The sequence below is a fragment of the Thunnus thynnus genome, chromosome 14 (assembly GCF_963924715.1).
Source record: "Thunnus thynnus chromosome 14, fThuThy2.1, whole genome shotgun sequence".
Taxonomy (NCBI): domain Eukaryota; kingdom Metazoa; phylum Chordata; class Actinopteri; order Scombriformes; family Scombridae; genus Thunnus; species Thunnus thynnus.
Window position 1 is genome coordinate 20,663,309 of NC_089530.1, and position 19,540 is coordinate 20,682,848.

The 19,540-nt window shown below is 38.0% G+C and overlaps 1 protein-coding gene across 1 annotated transcript; it reads right to left on the reverse strand.

Moving 5' to 3' along the window:
• Positions 1 to 936: 936 nt before the first annotated feature.
• On the reverse strand, positions 937 to 18,076 carry ifngr1l (interferon gamma receptor 1-like). Its single transcript, XM_067610489.1, has 7 exons — positions 17,841 to 18,076; positions 7,894 to 8,029; positions 6,897 to 7,072; positions 6,430 to 6,638; positions 6,137 to 6,311; positions 4,964 to 5,076; positions 937 to 4,811 (listed from the first exon to the last, which is right to left on the reverse strand). The coding sequence occupies exons 1-7, from the start codon at positions 17,893 to 17,895 to the stop codon at positions 4,446 to 4,448; spliced, it is 1,230 nt and encodes a 409-aa protein (XP_067466590.1). The 5' UTR covers positions 17,896 to 18,076; the 3' UTR covers positions 937 to 4,445.
• Positions 18,077 to 19,540: the final 1,464 nt, after the last annotated feature.

The window sequence follows — 19,540 nt, forward strand, 5'->3', positions numbered from 1 at the left end:
AAACAAGTTAAACAGTTTAAATATAGATAGCTAAAAGTAGCATATAAATTATAAGCTAAAAGTGGTTGAATAACGACAATTGAAACAAGTTAAACAATTGAAATTGACAGCAAAGAAATAGCAAAGAAAATGATAAGCTAAAAGTAGTGGATAATGGTTGAAAGACCTAAAAGTGATGGAAGCTACAAGAAGTGATTAACACTTGAAATAAGTTAGATAAAAGTAATGGATAAATGGTTGAAATAGCTTAAATGGATAAATGGTAAGCTAAAAGTTATGGCTTAATTGTTGAAATCGTAAAGTTAAAATACTTTCTGCAGTACCACTTTCATATCATTAATGCTAAAGTGCTGAATAACGCTCAGCTTGAAAACAGTTCAAATGAACACATTTTGAACATGAGAGGTGATGCTGATGAAAGGATACATCACACCAAACAGGTTTGGAACCACCGCTGTAGATTACCAGAAATCCTGAGCTCTTCTACCTGCAAACCAGGTAGCAAGAATTAGCGAGGACACACACCTAATAGTGAAGTCTGTTATCGACTGTTAACTGGAATCTCCGTACTCGCCCACACACACCGCAAAGAGGAAGGAAACATAACTAACAGACATTATGCAAACACACACACAAAAGAGGTCCCCCTCGGTACTTAAATGGCTAGTTTCAGAGGAAGGAACAACATGGATTGCTAAAATGTCATGAAACATCATAACATGTGTGCTTCTTCCCTTATGCAGTAACACTATGTGCCAGGGATTTAAATTGTATACAGTCCCACAGCAGCTTCAATTCAGTATCTTAACTACAGTGAAATACCAACTTCCCTTCCTTAATGCATATCATTTTACATCCAGTCATTTGGTGAACATAAGATTTGGATCATATTTGGGTCACAGGATGTTCAGTTTAAAATAAATCACATGATATCCCTTCTCGTTTTTATATCGTTGGACATAAACAGACTTTTATTGAAATGCAAAAAATCCCCAGTGATATGGAGACAGGGCAGGAAACCATATATATGGACAGATGCACAGATAGGTGTTGAAACAGGACAATGAACAGTTAGGCTGCAGTAACTAGAGAATCAGGTTGCATTAAATGATTACCTGCTTGTCTACACATTAACTGGACTAAACAACACGTTAGACATTTCCGCACACTAAAGGTAGTTTCAGCTGCCTACCCCTCTTTGAAGCAAGTCAAACCAAGGCATCATTTCCCTGTTACAGAATCAGCACCATTTAAAAAAAAACAACAACAAAAAACAGATGTTTTCATACATTTAGCAGTGTGTGCATGGAAATGTGAACAGATATACCTGGTAGATTGATCATAATAAATCACATAAAAAAGTCAACTTATATACATTTTCTGTTTTAACACAAAAAGTTACTAACAACACAAAAACAAACATCGAAACATGAACAATATGTGTTGAACACACATAAAAATTGTGAAGCAAAGAGGTAAGGCACATGTTACAACAACACGTCAGTGCAAGTTAGCCGCAGGAAAATTTTAATTATAGTTCTCAGCTGCATTTAAAGACACATTTATTTTTTAAAAAAAATACAATTTTCAACCTCTAACTGAGTAATTAACTCCCTGTGTTAATTACTCAGTTAAATACAGGTCATCACAGTAAAACATTCAAAACTCATCCTGAACTACATTTCTCCAATTAAATGTGATTTAAAATTTATTTCCGTTTCCAGAGTGTTTGAGGTCTAATTTTATCAATTCTTCTGCATCCTCCGCCTACCGATGCCAAACAGTCCTCTACAGCTCAGTACCACACTCACTTTTTAAGGGATTCAATCAAATCTAAAAGACTTAAATCAAATTACCATATACACATCTATTCCTTTTCATTCAGAATATGTCACAGTACACAAGTTAAAGACGCTCTAACTTGTTTCACTGCAACCTTAAAGGCGCAGTGTGTAGAATTTAGTGGCATCTAGCGGAATGGACTTGCCAAGATTTTAATATAATGTTCATAAGTATGTTTTAATTAGTGCTTAATCACCTGAAAATAAGAACCACTGTGCTCTCATTGCCTTTGAATGAGCCCTTTATATCTACATAGGGAGCGGGTCCCCTTCCACAGAGGCTGCCATGTTGCACTGCCATGTTTCTACAGTAGCCCAGAACGGACAAACCAAACACTGGCTCTAGAGAGGACCTTTCACATTACCCCAGTTTCATGGCCAACGTAGGTTCTCCTACACGCTTGGAAGGGGAGGGTGGGGGGGGTCAGTCGGTTTTAATCTGCAACCCCGCCGCTAGATGCCACTTAATCCTACACACTGGTCCTTTAACGTGCTACAACCCTAATCAGAAATTGAAGCATCGGAATCACAGAGAAAACAGTCGTGCAAATAAGCAAGAGGACGTGAGCAGTGTTCATATAACAAACTATTCTGCAGTGAATACAGTATTTTAACCACTAAGCTCAGTAACTGGTGAATATCATAATGAATGTAATGCTTGTGTTTGGTTGACAGATGTTAAAGATACAGTATGTAAATGTCATTATTGGTTAGTATTTATAATATGCATTACAGGAGAAGAAGCACATGTCCCTTTTAACAGTTTGAACAGTCATGGAAAAGATATAACAAATTCAACATTTTATCACCTTAAAAACAAAGCCACAATAAGGAACCTTATAACAAAACAAGATCTGGAAAAACTGATTTATCACGACAATGAACTTCTGACAGGACTTCCTAAAAAGGCCATCAGACACTTAAATCTCCACACTGGTTACAAGTAAGCCACAGAATTGATTATATTACCCATTAATAAATCTCTACATGTAGTTGGCTTTGAATATATGACTGATATGCTTGAGCAATATAGCCAGACGAGACCTCTTAGATAACTAGTGAGTGGGCCGCTAGTGGTGCCCAAAGCAAAACCTAAACAAGGACAAGCAGCTTTTAGTCTTAATACATTGCGAATCTGCCTCTGTGTATGAAACGTGCTCTATAAATAAAGCTGCATTGCTTTGCCTTTGAGTCCTTTTGAAGGTTTTGTTGTGGTGAAGCCTTGCATATCTGTTTAAAGACTTTTCAAGAGTCTCAGTTATTCAAATCTCCCTGCCGCTCAGGTTTTATCCAGTGACCTCTCCGGTTATTTTAACTAACCTCCCCGTTACTCCTCTATCACTCCACTGTTAAGGTCTCATCTACAGCTCTCCTTCTGGAGAGGCTGCAATTTATATGTTCTGATAACCATAAATTCATTTAACTGATGGGTTTGATGGCAAAGATGCTGTAAACACTGCATCAGTATGCAGTAAAAGGTAAAGCTTTTCTCTTTATAATGGCACATAATTAATAAGTCACTCTCTGTCACTATGGCACAGGACAACTTAAAAGTAGTATTAAGAAATGGTAATTTTCTAACTAAGTGCAACATTTTCTTTCTTTCTCCAATTCTGGCATGCAGGGGTGGGGGCAGAAAACATTTTTCTAGTGTCAATTTATCCAAAAGAAGAAAAGTTAGTTGATGGAAAAAGAAATATTTTTTAACAATGTCACAGTAGAGAGAAATGCAACAGAAGAAACAACTTGCAATGAAATCATGTCGGGCAGTTTCCATTCATGCCAATAATTTCTCATTTTCTAATCAATAATTACCTCAACACCCCATGGTGGAACTTAACTTGGTAATAACACTGATGTCTCACTTGTTCAGTGACAATGACGAAAAAAAAAAAAGACTATAAGTATATGTACATGCACTAAACACTTACTATTTGCTGGAAGCTTCTGCCACTTGAATGTAACACAATTTAATCAATCACATATTAATATGAATTATTGATGATTGAATTAATGAAGTGCTTTCTCATGTACTTGCACTGTGTGGCACGCAAACAGCAGCTTGGTCTCTGCCTTCAGTCCAATAAATGATCGTAGGCTGTGAGTGTTGAAACACAAATATCCACAATTTCAGTAATTGATAGATGGACAACTTCACTACTCTCCTGATCAAACTATCTCCTTTTTATCTGTCCTGATTTGGCAAATACGCATTAATGATCTATTTTATCTTACAACTGTAAGGACAATCAACTGGTGTAACTGTAGTTTCGGCTGCTCTACCTCACAAAAGCCACTTGTTGTGGAGTTTTAACATATTAAGGTTGAAATATGTAACTTGATGTCAAGGTGTGCTAGCAAGGGAAAGTTCCTGATTATCCTTTTTCTTGGCAATTTCTGGAACTGACAAGGAAATATCACAAATTGAATCGCTCGAAACCTGTAACCACAACTCCCTTGCAAGTTGCTGTTGAGGTTCAATTTTTTAGTTTTGGGTTTTAATGTCAGGTGATGGCAGTGATCATGGGATGGAGCCTCATTTTTGCCAATGTAACAGGCCGGTGATCAAACATTCAATTCACCACAGTGCGTAGAGGTTGCAGATCAACCACGGTAGCCTTCAGCTTTTTCCCCTGGCGCTATCTCGACAACAACTTGGCGTTTCTCGTAGCTAGAGTGGGCTTCAAACGAGTTAGACTCCTCATCTTCATCCAAGTTGGCCCCCGGCATGTAATCATCCTTCTCTTTCTCTGCAACTGTGACATCACACACTTCTTCACGCTCATTCTCGGTCGACACCCCGATGGGCATCCGGAGGTCATATTCGTTGAAGGGAGTGCTAGCAGGTGGCAATTCATCCACATCTTTTTCTTGCAGTAGAGGTGTGGGTGAGGAAGGCTCCACTTGTGGCACAACCACTTGCTCTTGAACATTTCCCATAGTCCACTGCCTCACTGACCCCATGATTTTCTTCAAGAGACAAAAAGAAATTAGTTGTAGATTAGTGCTGAAATTTAAGAACCTGTTGTTTCAGTGGGCATAAATTCATGTAACACATTCAAATTAAATACTTTCTTTTTCAAATGAGGCTCATTAGAAAATGTGTTGTAGAATGAACAAACCATAGAGGGCGGTAAAGGAGTTGTGGATATGGTCTTTTTTCGGTACACCAGGAAGAGGATGAAAGCAAATGCAGTCAAGAACAATATGCCGAGCCCAATATACAGGGTTTTCCCTAAACAAAACAGATGTAACAATATAAAAGTAAATACATTTATAGAGCCACACAAACACACACAGTCCAACCAAAGAAACCTCTCACCAGTTTTACTTCACACATCACCAATTCTGACTGATTGAGCCATTTGTCTCGACTTTTCTGACTTATAACCTCAGAGCCTTCTCTTTTTTTCACCAATATTTTTGCATCATACTGAGCTGAGTCTCATCTCGTGAACAATTTAGTCATAAGGCGATAGTGTTAATAATTAGCTCATTATGTACAGTATGTGGCCTTCCCTGTGTGATACAGCACCTCTGCCCTTTTCCTGAGGCTTAAGTTTTTAAGGTTCTTTCTTTATCCTTTATGCAACAGAAAAAGTGTGGGAACAACTAGTGAAACTATTCTGATTTCACCAGGTGCAGAAACGGTACTATAACGGTATCGGTACTCAATACCTTTAAGGTATTGACTGGTGTCAATACCGGTGTGTTTGACTGAGTTGGCAGTCCAGCGTGCTGAGATGCCACGAAATTAAATATTTTAATAATTTGAACACTCTCAAAATGTATTTGTGTAAAAATCATTTGGATGGGGAGGAGTGGTGGCATTTTATGCAACTGAACGCTTTCATTCATATTGGTATCAAATGAAGTAGACCAAAAAAAGGTATTGAATGAAGGGTACTGGTATCGGTACTGGCAACATCATTTTTTAAACAATACCCAGCCTTAAGAGGTAGCAACATTACACTCTGTCCGAGGTCCCACTTTCAAAAAAGTAGTTAATTTTTATCGGACACCCTGAATCATATTAATACTCAGAGGAGCTTTGATTTACTGCTACAGATGTGTGTACATTAAATGTAAAGTTCACCTTAAATAACTGTTTCTTTGGTGTTAGGTGATTTGTTTTAACACCAGGTCATAGATTATGTTGTGGAATCAGATTCAAAGAGCGTGATCTTTCCTGACCGATAACATGACATGCCACAGTTGTATGACCAGCATGACCGTTGACTGTTTAACGATGGTCTTGACTGGAAAAACTAAAAACAAATAATGTAAAATTTTACCCAGATTTTTATTATATTTAACAGCTGCTTCAAATGGTCTGACGCAGTACTCCTGTGTCCCTTGAACACGCATTTTCTCCATCTCTCCCTTGATCTTCAGACAGTGTTTCTCCTGTGTAGCATCCACTGGAATCGTGTTCATGCATATGTTGTCCCAACAACTGTATCCATGTTCCTGTCAGTGTTAGAATGTAATAACTAGATGAGGAAACTGACACAAGTCTACAGCTCATTTTGACTGCAGTCAAACAAAAATCCTTACAAGGTGTAGATGTAAAACTGTGCAGTCTGACCTGTTTGTTGACCATCACTTGGTACTTAAATTCAGGCAGATCTTCAGAGATGTCTGTGTCATGCCTTTTCTTCTTCTTCTTCATCAGAGGCTTTGGTGTTGAAATGGCACCCAAGTTCTTCTCATAAAACAGCCAAGGATGAAGGAAGCGGAACACGACTTTGTCCTCCGATTCAACAGTGACATTTACAGGTGGGAGGTCCAAAGAACCTGGAAACCAACATGAACATGGATTTATTGTTTGGACGACACAGCAAATTGCAGAAATTGCAGTCAAATGGCAGCCTAATAATTAACTCCAAATACAACTAGCTATCAGTGTCATTAATCTCACCTGATCTTTTACCAATGGCTATGTCTTGGATTCAGGGGATGGATTAGTGTGTGAAATCCTCAATTGTGTTTCATCCAACTAGAAAGATTAAATGTTGCTATTCAAGCTCGCTGAATACTGACATCACTACTCACATTTCTGATCTACTAGAGCGCCCTGGAAATAGCTGAAAGTGATTCCGTCAGTAGGGACGGCCTCAGACGTATTCTCTCCAATCACAGCAGATACAGTGAGAAAGTATTCGTCATTTCTATCGGAGAGAAACGACACATCGGCTTCTAGAGATGGTGAGTCCACCCACAGCGGAGAACTGGGGAAACAGAAAATACAAGAAAATCTTTGTCAAGAGAAGATAATGAATGATAATGATGATGAAGATAATTTCTTTCTAAAATTCATATGAGAATGTTTGCGTTACAATGTTTGTATGAGGTGTTGAACATAAAAATATATAAGATCAAGCTTTGATATAACAGTATATTTATTATACAATGTCTTCAGTAGCTTTAAAGACATCTACAAATAGTTTTAAGTCTGCTGTACATGCTGTGTATTAACAGTTAATAAATACTTACTGAACACTCTTTAAACAATATTGTTATAGACCAATAATATATATTGTTGTTAAATGTCTGTTATTCATTAGAAACAATTTAAAACTAACCAAAAAAGGTTTTACTTGAGATTAATCACTTAGAACATGTTAATTAGATACTATAAAATTGCAGTAAGCTCTTATAAGGATATCTTTAATTTTAATGTCCATATTTTTGAACAATTTAAACCCTAATGAATGTGTGTATTTATCCTTCTGTTTTAGAGGAGCAAAGTACTTCACTGATTTGTCCATCTTCTAAAACTTACTTTCTTTGAGTGTAATGTTGGCCATTAATTACCTATATAAAAAGGTCAGTGTGTATTTTCTGATGAGCTTAACTGTGTATTGTGTATTCAGAACCAAATTTATTAAGTCTTCTGTATAACTTAGAGTAGCATACAAGTCACATGAGGGTATTGGTGTTGGTTTGTACAATTCATACAGTTTAAAGCAGAGATCATCTTGAAAAAATCTAGTTTTAAAACAGGCAAACAGATATTTGGTTGGTAATATATGAAAAGAAAAACACCAACCGACTTGCATCGAAACTCCCCCCCTTTGAGCCGATAACCACTTTGAATTTAAGCTCTGGAGAAAGTTGTTCGTAACTCCACTTCAATATGTTCTTCATATTTTGGCACTGCAGTGTCACGTTGGTCGGAGGCAGCACTGTGGAAACAGAGACACAGATGTCAGACTGCAGATATTTTAAAGCATTAAAAATTTGAAAATTTAAGTCTTCAATCACCAAAGCAAAACTACGAAAGGACAAATTTTTTATGTCGTTAATGCAGGACTCTTTTATCCATACTGAAATTAGTCAAAGCCAGAATATGACATTAACGAGGTCTTTCATTGAGGAGAAATGTCCCCTGTCTACTGAAGGGCTTTCATGAACATTTAGGTCATTTACAGGCCCTCAGCTAAACTCACACTGCCAGTCAAGGAAGCATTTTTAGTGATGTATACTTCCCACCAGAGGAGGGCACTGCATGAAAACTGGTACACAATACTCTTCTGGTGAAGTCGGCCTACATGTTTTTCCTACTGCAAACACATAACTACACATAATTCTCAGACTGTTGGTTCAAGAGTTCAGTGCCAAGAAAAGTTTTAGCTACTAAGTGTGGGAAAATGCACCAATTTCTGTAAAATCTGTGTTGGAAAAATAAAGAGCAGAACAGCAGCTTCACTCCCTGAGCTAGATTCTCTAGTCTTATCTACTTTATTTAATCTTTTCTGGCATTGACTTGAAGATGAAAACATTTTTAAAAAGACAGTCCTTAACAGCCTTCTTCATGATTTTAACAACAGATCTGATCAGCACTGAGGATGCTAGTTATTCATCAGTGCATGTTTGCACAAGCCTTAGATTTTTATCTCTGTTACGGGAAGCAGTCACGTGTCATAGCATCGCACAGTTATTGTGTCCACACGACAAACACCCACCATATATTCCTCCACTTGCTTGGAGTTTCTTGTTTTTTTAACACAGCAAATATCAAATAATGCATCCACACTCCCATTAAACCAAATATTATTTCATATAATAAGGTTTGAAGCCTTTTCATTATTATTTTGCTGTGGTCTATTCAAGCAATACCAGCATTGCCAATCACATTGAACAAATATATCATGCAGACAAGCATGTTTTCAGCAGGCTGGTATAAAGCATGAAGGCACTATGCGACAGGCTCTCTGCAGATGTCTCTGTCTTTATAAATGGAGCCAAAGTAGTAAGTTTACAAGACTGCACCAGTTCAAACTGGATGTACATGACATTTAACCTTTAAGTGTTTTCAGGAAAAGCAAAAGAGAGAGAAGGAGAAGAAAGACACACAAAACTTAAGCAAAAAAACAATGAAGCTGTTTGGATGAGTAGTAGTCCTTTTTTTTTTTTAATAGAAAAAAGTCCAAATTCTCTGATTCCAGCTTCTCAAATGTGAATATTTTCTGATTTTTTTATCTCACCTTCAAGGACATTTGTGAGTCACCTCCATTAACATACAGCAAACAACACACACACACACACACACACACAAAAAAACACCAAGTGTACATTTCAGTTTCATTTCCTCTGTGAATGAACAAACATGATAACATACGCCCACATATGCAGAGAGGATCGAAAACATAGGTGGGTGTGAGAAGAGTGAAAGAGAAATCACAAAGGGCAGCATATCGACTGTACAAGAAGTGATAACCGCAACAGTAAAGTTGGTTGCTGAGGGCTGTCACCACAAACAGCTCTACACTCATACACATACACACTTAACCACAACATTTCATTCCAAAACTTTAAACTTCCTACCAAAGCTGAAAGTGCAAAAGATCTTGTGAACTGACTACAGAAAATATATCACTGACTTTTCTTACAGCATTTTTTTTTTTAAAACAGATTTTACACATTTGTGAAAGAAAACTGACTAATCTTTTTAGAGCAAGGGATGTTTGCACTACTAAGCAGATTGCAAAAGAATTGTGAAATCAGAGTGATGCATTACATTATGTTGAAGTCCCCACTCCACGCAATAACGTTTATCATCCTTTTCCTGGATGTTTGAGCGTCACTGTCCAGGATGATGAATGTGCAAAGTTTGTTTTACACATTCACCTGCTGAAAGTTGAAACGTTCTCCGTGCTCATTGAAAATCTGAGGCATACGAGCAATTTTTGTGACCTCAAAACTAGTTTGGAAAGCCCATATCAGGCAAACATTATTGTTCCAAGTAGAGTAATTTTATATATGTCTTAATACATGCTGGAGAGGATCTTTAATCAAAACGATATTTATTTAAATTGACAGTTTTTCCACCAGGCGTTTCAAAGTTTTTTAAGTTTTTTAAGTTTTATCTTCCTCATTTAAAATGTGCCATTTATCATTTCTCTCTAGGGACAAGGTCAAACCATAAGCTGAGGAAAAAGTGGATATTACTTATTCAACACTCAGCATGTTTATCAGATTATATGAGTGAAGCAGATTCAAAGTGTCAGAGCAGCAGAAAAGCGGAGAGATTTGTGCCTACAAAGCAAAGTCTTCTTTCGGAAACAGGAAGAGAAAGCAGATGCAATCTGACTTAAAATGAAGTCCCTGTAGATGTGCAGAACATGTCACAGAACATTTAGCTAATGAACACCCACAGTATTGGCCAGGAAAAACATACAGTACTGTGCAAAGGTTTTAGGCACTAAAAGTGAAGTGAAGATGCTTTCAAAAATAATACGATGGATAGGTTTTATCTATCAATTAACTTCATACAAACAGAAAAAACCTAATTAAATCAATATTTGCCTTTAAAATAGCAGCAGTTCTCCTCGGTACACATGCACACAGTTTTTCAGGGTACTTCTGTTACGTGTCTCAGTTGCTTCTGTCTCTTCATAGATCCCAGACTGACCCCAGGATGTTGAGGTGGGGGCCACATCTGTTGCAGGACTCCTTGTTCTTCGTGTTGCTGAAGATACTTTGTTATGACTCTGGTTGTATGTTTGGGGTTGTTGTCATGCTGCACATTAAAGTTGGGACCAATCAGACGCCCCTCCCTGATGGTACTGCATTCTGGATAAGAATCTAAACATCTAAAAAGTACCTAAAACTTTTGCACAGTACTGTATGTTTTTGACTGAAAGAGAGCTCAGTCAGAATGAAAATTCAGGTCAACCACATCCACTGAGTTAGAAGACACAAGCGGCACAAAGTACAAAATATACAGTCCAGATGTTAAGTATTTGGACAGTTTTACTTTTTTTGTTGTATTCCTCGTGGGAGAACGTCACCAGGGAAGATACAATTCCTCTGGTGATGTCTATGGGTTCAAGACTTCAGGCAGTCATTGACTGTAAATGATTTTCCACATAATATTAAATACGATGATTTTGTTTGACTTCATGCGTATCTGTCCAGTTACGTTTGAACCCCTAAACTTCAGGGAATGTGTGTTAAAAGGGCACAATCTCCCACACAGTTCCTTCTGTAGTGAAGTAAACTACTCAAATAAAAGCTGAGTTGGCATTTTAATGTAGTATCCATTTTTTTTTTTTCAAAGAGCCTGATGAACAAAAAGTGTGTAACTGTCTAAATATTTACTATGTGAAATGTATAAAGCCATCACATCAGAAAAATCAAAGACAAAGAAAACACTACAAACATACATCAAATACTTCACCACACAGAACAGAAAGCTGCAAAGCCTACATGAATTTCCTGTCACCACAAATGTACATCAAAAGTTTTGACAAACAGAAAGCTTGCTGGCGAAAAAACGGGTCCATGTGAACAAATCTTTATGTGAAAAAGAAAGGGTCAAACAGCTGCTGGTAAACTGATAGCCGCTCAGTATGTTATTAGTGCTGCGGTGAACTACAGGTGTGTGACATAGACATTTAAACAATCTCAAAGGCGAGCTGTATTGTCTTGCTCGGAAAGTCCCGGCCATGATGACAGAAGTTGTGGTATTGTTTATGGTAAATCGACACATTTGTGTCCACATCCTTAGGGGAATACTAAACAATTCGAACTTTCAACCATCTCACTACTTTGATTTCAACTGAACGACACGATTCAAATGGTCACGGCAATAGAGGGCTGATCCTATCAATTAATTTTATATGACAAACTGACAATGCCCTTTACTGTGTAAACACATCTAGGCTGTGAGAAAACCACAGTGGAAAGTTCAAACCCATACAGCTCATCGGCTAAGATATGCTCGCAAGACCCCCCTGTAGCCAACAGGATACAGTGTAGATATCACCACAGTACACAGTATTGTGTGTCTGACAGACAGGATGTTGAAGTATTTTCTTAAACTAATCTTTGGATTTGGCGTGCAGTTTCCAGTCCCTCGCCATGTAGCTACACCAGTTAGCTACTGTAGCATCTTGTGTCCAGATATATCAAAACAGTGTCACTGTCAGAGAGATAGGACAGACGGACAGAAGTTCACACGCGAACAAAAGATAATGCCTGAAAGTTTTTCACAGCGGCTACTTCAGGAGGGTTATCCGTTTCAAACATATTCCCTCATGGGCGGGGACATTTTGACCATTTCTAGCATAAACAGGAAAATACACTACAGTGTGCAAGGCACAGAGAAGAGGCTTGTACTGACCTACTGTATCCCAGTTATGGCTCATTAAATCCTTGTCTGACTGGTTTTTTCATGTTAAATCAATTATGTTTCGGAGGTTTGTCATACTATATGCAATAGGACGGCACTGCTGCACTAAGACATTTGTACAACTCCTTATATAAGCAGTTCATGGGTAGAAAAATACCTTTTTATTGTTGAATTGAAAACTGTATGTGCCAACAGATCCATATTCAAAGAAGTTAGTGTTCACATCCTTTTTTCATTTTACTGGAACTAGGGCGGAGCGATATATGTTGAAATAATTAAATATTTTTGTTTCTGCACAATGTGTAGAATGCCTAATCGTGAAAATCAAGTTATTACAATATGCACAAAAAGTTCATTTTTGGTCAAAAGTAACTTAGATCACAGCTGCTACATTAGCTATGTTGAGTCACGACAGTCATGTTAGCTTTTACATGATTAGTTACACTACGTGTGCACCTGCTGCAGTTTACGGTGCTGTCATGACTCCACATGGCTCGCTGGCAGTTTAATCTATGAGAAGGACAGACTGAAAATGACTCTGCACACTATGCGGTGTGTTTAGTTGACGAGGTATGATCTTCAGTGAAGAGAGTTGAAGCGCTGGGAGTCAACTGAACGGTTTCTAGATTCTACTTTGTCCAGTCTGTCTCTACCTTTCAGGTGGCTAACGCTAGCTAGCAGCAGTATGTAAATATCAGCGGCAGCAGATCCAGGAATTTTCTTATCTGTCTGTGCTGAAGCTGATTATTAAACTGAATGGCCGTGCTCTAGTTGAAGCATCTGGTGCTGACAGTCAATAGCTGTGTAGGATAACCTGTATAATATGCATAATGATGACAGCCTTGCAGGTGATGCAGGTGATTAATCTTGCACATTTGTCCAAAAAATTTTCTTAACAGTGTTGGCTTTTTAGTCAACAGGTTGTCAGTGTTATTACTAATAGCCTAATAAGATTCAAGATTCATTTGTTATTATCATTTTACAACACAAGGTTATATAACAAAATGTTGTTTGTAGTCCCTTTATGCTACTCACAAAAACAGAAATTATATGAGTGAATTAATGGATTAGTCTCACAGCCTGAGGACAGAAGCTGCTCTGTAGTCTGGTGGTACGACAGCGGATACCTCTGTATCCTTTGCAGGACGGACTAATGAGGCTGAAAATGATTATTTCCATTATTGAATTATACAAGACAAAGAAGAGCATCAATAACCAAAGCCAGAACCACGTAAATGACCACATATCAGACCACATACCCGGCCAATAACAGACATTTATTTTTTAATTTAATTCACTTTTCCTTTACGTCTTTTTTTTTTTGTTTGTTTGTTTGTTTTTATTTCTTTGTTTTACTTCTTCCTTCCCCGCTCCCTCTCATTCCAATTATACATATATATCATCAATATGTATCATGATAGGCTAATTATTGTTGTTTAGAAACTAAATATCTTTATCATTATTGTTATTATTATTATTATTGTTATTGCTATCACTACTGTCATTTATGCCAGATACTGTCAATTACACTATTATTATTATTGTTGTTGCTGTTGATGTTATTATTATTATCATAATCATTTTTATTATTATTATTATTATTATTATTATTATTATTATTATTATTATTATTATTATTATTATTATTACTGCTGTTGATCTGGTCCTTGAGTGTGGTGGCGGTGGAGGTAGAGGCAGTCGTAAGTCCGGGTAATGTCATATTTGCAGGGCGGTGACGGGTGGAGCCATGCGGGGCGGGGGGCGGGGGGTATGGCCGCCTCTCCCGACTCCTTGCCCTCCGGTGGTATGTCCGCGGTCCTTGACGAGAGCGGCGGGAGGTAGCTGGCTGTGGTGCCTCCACCCCTACCCCTCTTATAGTAAAAAAAAAAAATCTATGTACACCTTCCACTGGACAAACTCTCTCCCAAAGGGTCTGAGAGTGGTCCAGCTGGACTAGGTTTGGACCATCTCTAAAACAGAGAAGCAAACAAAGAAACAAACAACAAAAGACAGAGAAGGGGAGAAGGGGAAAGAAGCAAAACAAACAAATACTATAGGAGGAATACCCCTTAGCTGGTCTCAGCTGGTCTGGAACCTGGGCTGTGGCTGTGTTGCTGGTGGGGGGGCTATGGGGGCCATAGCCATATTAATTTAATTTAATTTAATTTAATTCAATTTAACTTAACCGGTTGTTCTCACGTGACGCAACTTCCCCCGGAAGCCGCACCATCTTGAGTCACTTGTATCGTCACGTGATCCACGTCGGCTATCTTGTGACACACACACACAAACACTTAATACTATTTGTAGCTTTAAAGAGAAGTTTCCTGTCATTATTGTGCATCTTTTATTGTGATAAGTGGCTGATTGACAGAGTCAGTGCTCGGACTTTCACCTTCACCATTCACTTAGAGGTGCTGATACATCAGGTATTAGCTCCTCTTAAGTGAATAATTTGTTTATGAGACTACCTTTACAGTTCGGTTATTGGTCCCGGTCTCTGGGTGGTACCCCGCATTATTAACTAAGTTAATAATTATCACTGACAATCATCTCCTCATTACTGGAAAGCTGGAACGTTTTGAGTAGTTTTGCTTGAAAATTGACTTTACTGCAGCTGCACAGTCATCGTACCCCCACGCAGGGGTTTTCACTTGTGCTGCCTGATTAGACCTTTTTTCAGGACTCTGTGGGCGTCTTAAATGTCAATATTTTTAGGTTTCTTCAGTTCTCTATGATAGTAAACTGAATTGTTAGTGATTGATTGTTAGTCAGAAAAAAAAGGAAAACATTTTAGATCTTAGGCTTTGGGAAACATTTTCAAGACCAAATGACTAAGCAATGAATCAAGAAAATAACCAACAGATTAATTGAAAATGAAAATAATCATTAGTTGCAGCCTTAAATAGTTAGCAATCAACTAATTGATTAAGCGGCCGATGGTTTCAGCTCTAATAAATAATTAATACATCCAAAATAATAAATAAAACCAAAATTGGTTACGGCATCTATATCAACATTAAGTTTGTACAATTCACTTTCATAGTCCAAGGTACTGTATTGCATTATATTTTTTTTTGTCAACACTCTAATTTCTTTCCCTATTTTGTTTTTTGTTTATTTAATTCAGGGAGTAGTTTACTTGTTTTTTCACTTCTCTGTGCTGCTGTTACATGTGAATTTCCCCTCGGGGATCTAAAGCTTATATAGTCAGCATCGCAATGCACCCTTAATGCAGTCTGGGTGCATTTCACGCATACAGTCTATCCCTGAAATGTTCAGGAACATTTGCATGCAAGTGTGAATGGGAGCAGGGATCGATAGTCAGGGAAATCTGTCCTGCCAATTTCCCACCTTTCAGACCTTGTAACATTTCAGTAAAAATGCCGGTACGGTGTTGTGAATGAAAGCAGTAATATTGCAGGGACAAGCACGTAAAGGGTTATGTCCGTCTGACGAAAAATGCTTTCATGTGGAGCGAGCAAACCACCCAAGTCGCAGGCTTATTTGATGACGTATTTGAATCCGTGACTTGTTTATGGTTGCCTTGCCAATTCTTTTACGTGTGATTTGATGACTGACAAGCAATGCAAGTTCTTTGGTTTGTAAACAAGCTCCTCTTTTCAAGAATGACTGGAAACTGGACAGATTCAGAAATAAGTTCTTCATGTACATCCGGCATTGCCCCATCTTCTTCTTATTCTGTTGAGTTTTATGGCGGTTAGGATCTCTAAGCGTTGCATTGCCCCATGCCATGCCATGTGTGAAAAGGCGCAAATTGGAAATGTTCCTGAATGCAGCTGCATGTGTGAATAATGAAAATCATTAGTGGTGCCTGAGGTCCCAGTAACTTAAGTCAAGTCAATTCTTTTTATAGCACCAAATCACACCAGATGTTTTCTCAAGGTACTTTTCACATAGAACTGTAGACTGTAGTCTTTAATTTACAGAGACCCAACATTCCCCATGAGCAACCACTTGGTGACAGTGGAAAGGAAAAACTCCCCTTTAACTGGAAGAAACCTTCTGCAGAACTAGGCTGTAGGTGGGTGGCTATCTGTCTCTGCCAGTTGGGTTGAGAGAGAAAGAGGGAGAGGGGAGAGAGAGACACAGAGAAGCACAGTGACAACAACAATAATACTGATAGGAAACATGACTGATAATAATAGTGGCAGCAGTGGTAGCAGTTACCAGGAACTACATGTGAGAAAGGCTTAACATTTAGAGCAGTCTGCTTCTAACCACATCACTAGAAGTGCATTTAAGTGAGACGTGTTTTGTAGAAATTCCCACAGCCTGCAGAGGATCGATGTCAACTTAGAGCCTCATTAAATTGATTGTTGTTGCCAAAATGACTAAGTGTTTTTCCATCCATGCATTAATACAATACCATGGCTATAATTACAGGCCCGCATGCACCATCACATCAGATATTCCCACATTGCAGGTATTTCTGCATTCTGCAGGGGTTGACATTTAACCTTGTTGATGCATACTGGGTCTGCTTACGTCTTTTCATAAAGAAACATTACACCACACCACTTGGGTAATATTGAAAACTACAAAGAGGAAATATAGAAAACCAAAAAAGGAACAGGCAGATCATTTTCTCATGCAGAATCTTCATCAGTAGGTTTAGTCATGTGTCTATCCCACATTTTTTATATGCATAACTATACACATAATTACGACGTTTGACAGCTAATTTATAATTATGTGGCGTGTGTAAAGAGTATTATGGGGTCATATATTCACACAAAGGAGAAAGCAATAAACATATTCCAGCTAAGCTAAAATATCCTCTTAACATCTGCTTTCCTATTATATTAAACAGTTTATTTACGATGGTCGACACTGACACAGACACCACACATACAACAGACACTGTTGTGTATGTAACGTTAGCCGGAAAACAGCGTCCCAATGTTGATGTTGCTGCTAGAATTGTCCCCACATAAGCACACAAAACATTTTTTTAATAAACATCAGAATACCTTGTTTGCAGAGAATGAACATTGTGTGTCGGTAAATAACCCGAAAAACACCCACACTCCCCTGACAGAAACCAGAGCTAACGTTAACCAACCGTTAGCATGGAGACCAGACAACTGCCGATAACTGTTAGCTTGGATTTGTGTTTTCCAAGAGGCCAGCGGATCTCATTTCACCGCTTCGTACAAAACAACTTAACTAAATTAAAAGAAGACAACAGACATTCAGAGTGAACTGCCATTTCGTATATTTTCTGACATTTTATTTATTCACTCGGCGACTTAAAGCGGCATGGAGCCACGCTAACGTTACAATTTTAGCGAGGATTAAAATGACCGTTTATAGTAAAACGTCGGTTAATTACTTACCATGGGCCGCTGTGACTTGAAACATTAGGAGGAGAAGAAAGTAACCCACAGCCATCTTTTCTCTTGCAATCAAGCGCTTGTTGTTTTCTCAGACTGTGTGGGAGAGGCGGACCCTGAGTTTCTTCTACCTAACTGGGAAGCAGTAACGACACAATAACAGGATACAGCCTCCAAAGGACCAGCTCACGTATTAGTCGCATGAGTCAGCTCCATGCGCTGGACTGCAATGCGGATGTGAGTCTTGTGCTATACTCACTTTCAAAAATACTTCCAACAGCCCACTATGACAAAGAAAGCTATAAATGTGCTCTACACACGCACAGTAACAGTAGTCAGCACAGTTGTCTATGATTTGGGAGACTCCAATTCAAGACCCGATGTGGGGACCTCCTTTGTAAGGAATTTTTTTCATGAACACTGATTGTAACACTTTAATTTTCTAAAATTAAAAATGTCATAAAAACAAAAACAGGATTTTTAAGCCTCTTTCCACTTTTATTCGAATACAAATACAGATACAAATAATTTCGCTGCCTCAACAAATACAGATACAAATACAAATACTGGGCACATCCCTATATGATACATCCTTCTCAGGGCCGGCTCTAGCCATTTTGGTGCCCTGGGACAGATAAGGATTTGGTGCCCCCATATTCCATATTCCACCCTAATTACCCCACCAGTACTGCCTCATCACCACCCGCTCATTCTGCTGTAAAAATATGGACAACAAACATCAGACACCACAATGGTATGGTATTTCTCAAACAAACAAATCACATATCAAAGAATTAATAAATTGTTAAATATTACCAACTACCTGTTAGTAACATATAAGACGCTTATACTTATTGATAGATTACACTCAATAGATGACTCCTTCCACGATGTTATGTGCCTAAAATGTTCTGGATTCTTCTCATGGCTTTTGAGTATTTCACTGCAATTTTCCCAGTCATTGCATCCATTACTGCTTCTCTTGATTTTCTCTCCATTCACTAATTTTCTGTAAAGTGGTGGTGATGGAGACTTCTCCCATCCTCTCCTTTTGGAAATGTAGAGTCTTATTTGACCTGATATGACCTCTGCAGTTGACCAGAGCTGTTCAATTACATGAGGGAAAAAAGGTCAAAAATCCAGGTTTAAATTATTTTTGATGGGAATAAGTTATTCTAGTCTAATATTGATTATTATTTAAGTTAGTAATGTTCCCTTTCTTAATATAGAAATTATATTTATGATTCAATACATTTTATAGTGCTAGTGTTACCATGATAATGCAAGTATGTAAGAAACCATTTAATCATAGATAATAAAAATTTTAAAAAAAGAATGAATGAATGAAAATAAAAGAAATGAAATCTGTGTGTGTAAGCTGCACTTCCCGTGGCTTTCTGTCATGTGAAGAGTTAGTAAATGGTTAAAGGTTTGGCCAAAGTACTGGCATAATAAAAATAGATTCCCCAGCATCCATTTGTGGACAAACAGAGAAAACACTCCAGATGTACAGGATGACTTATGTATGTTCATAACTGATTGTGACTATTTGATAGAATTATGCTGCAGGCTGTGTTTCACTGCAGGTAGCTGCAGTGTTTGATATGATGTTAGATGTTGCTTCACCTGCAGCTGTATTCAAACATACAGAACATCCATACTGTTACACCACTGCACTAAGTCCTTTGTGTCAGTCTACTGCA

Coding starts and splice junctions, on each gene's coding strand:
- ifngr1l (XM_067610489.1), bottom strand. CDS start 17,895: ATGGCTGTGGGTTACTTTCTTCTCCTCCTAATGTTTCAAGTCACAGCG. Junction 8,030..17,840: donor TCAAGTCACAGCGGCCCATG/GTAAGTAATTAA, acceptor CTGTTTCCACAG/TGCTGCCTCCGACCAACGTG. Junction 4,812..4,963: donor CTCCTTTACCGCCCTCTATG/GTTTGTTCATTC, acceptor TGTCTCTTGAAG/AAAATCATGGGGTCAGTGAG.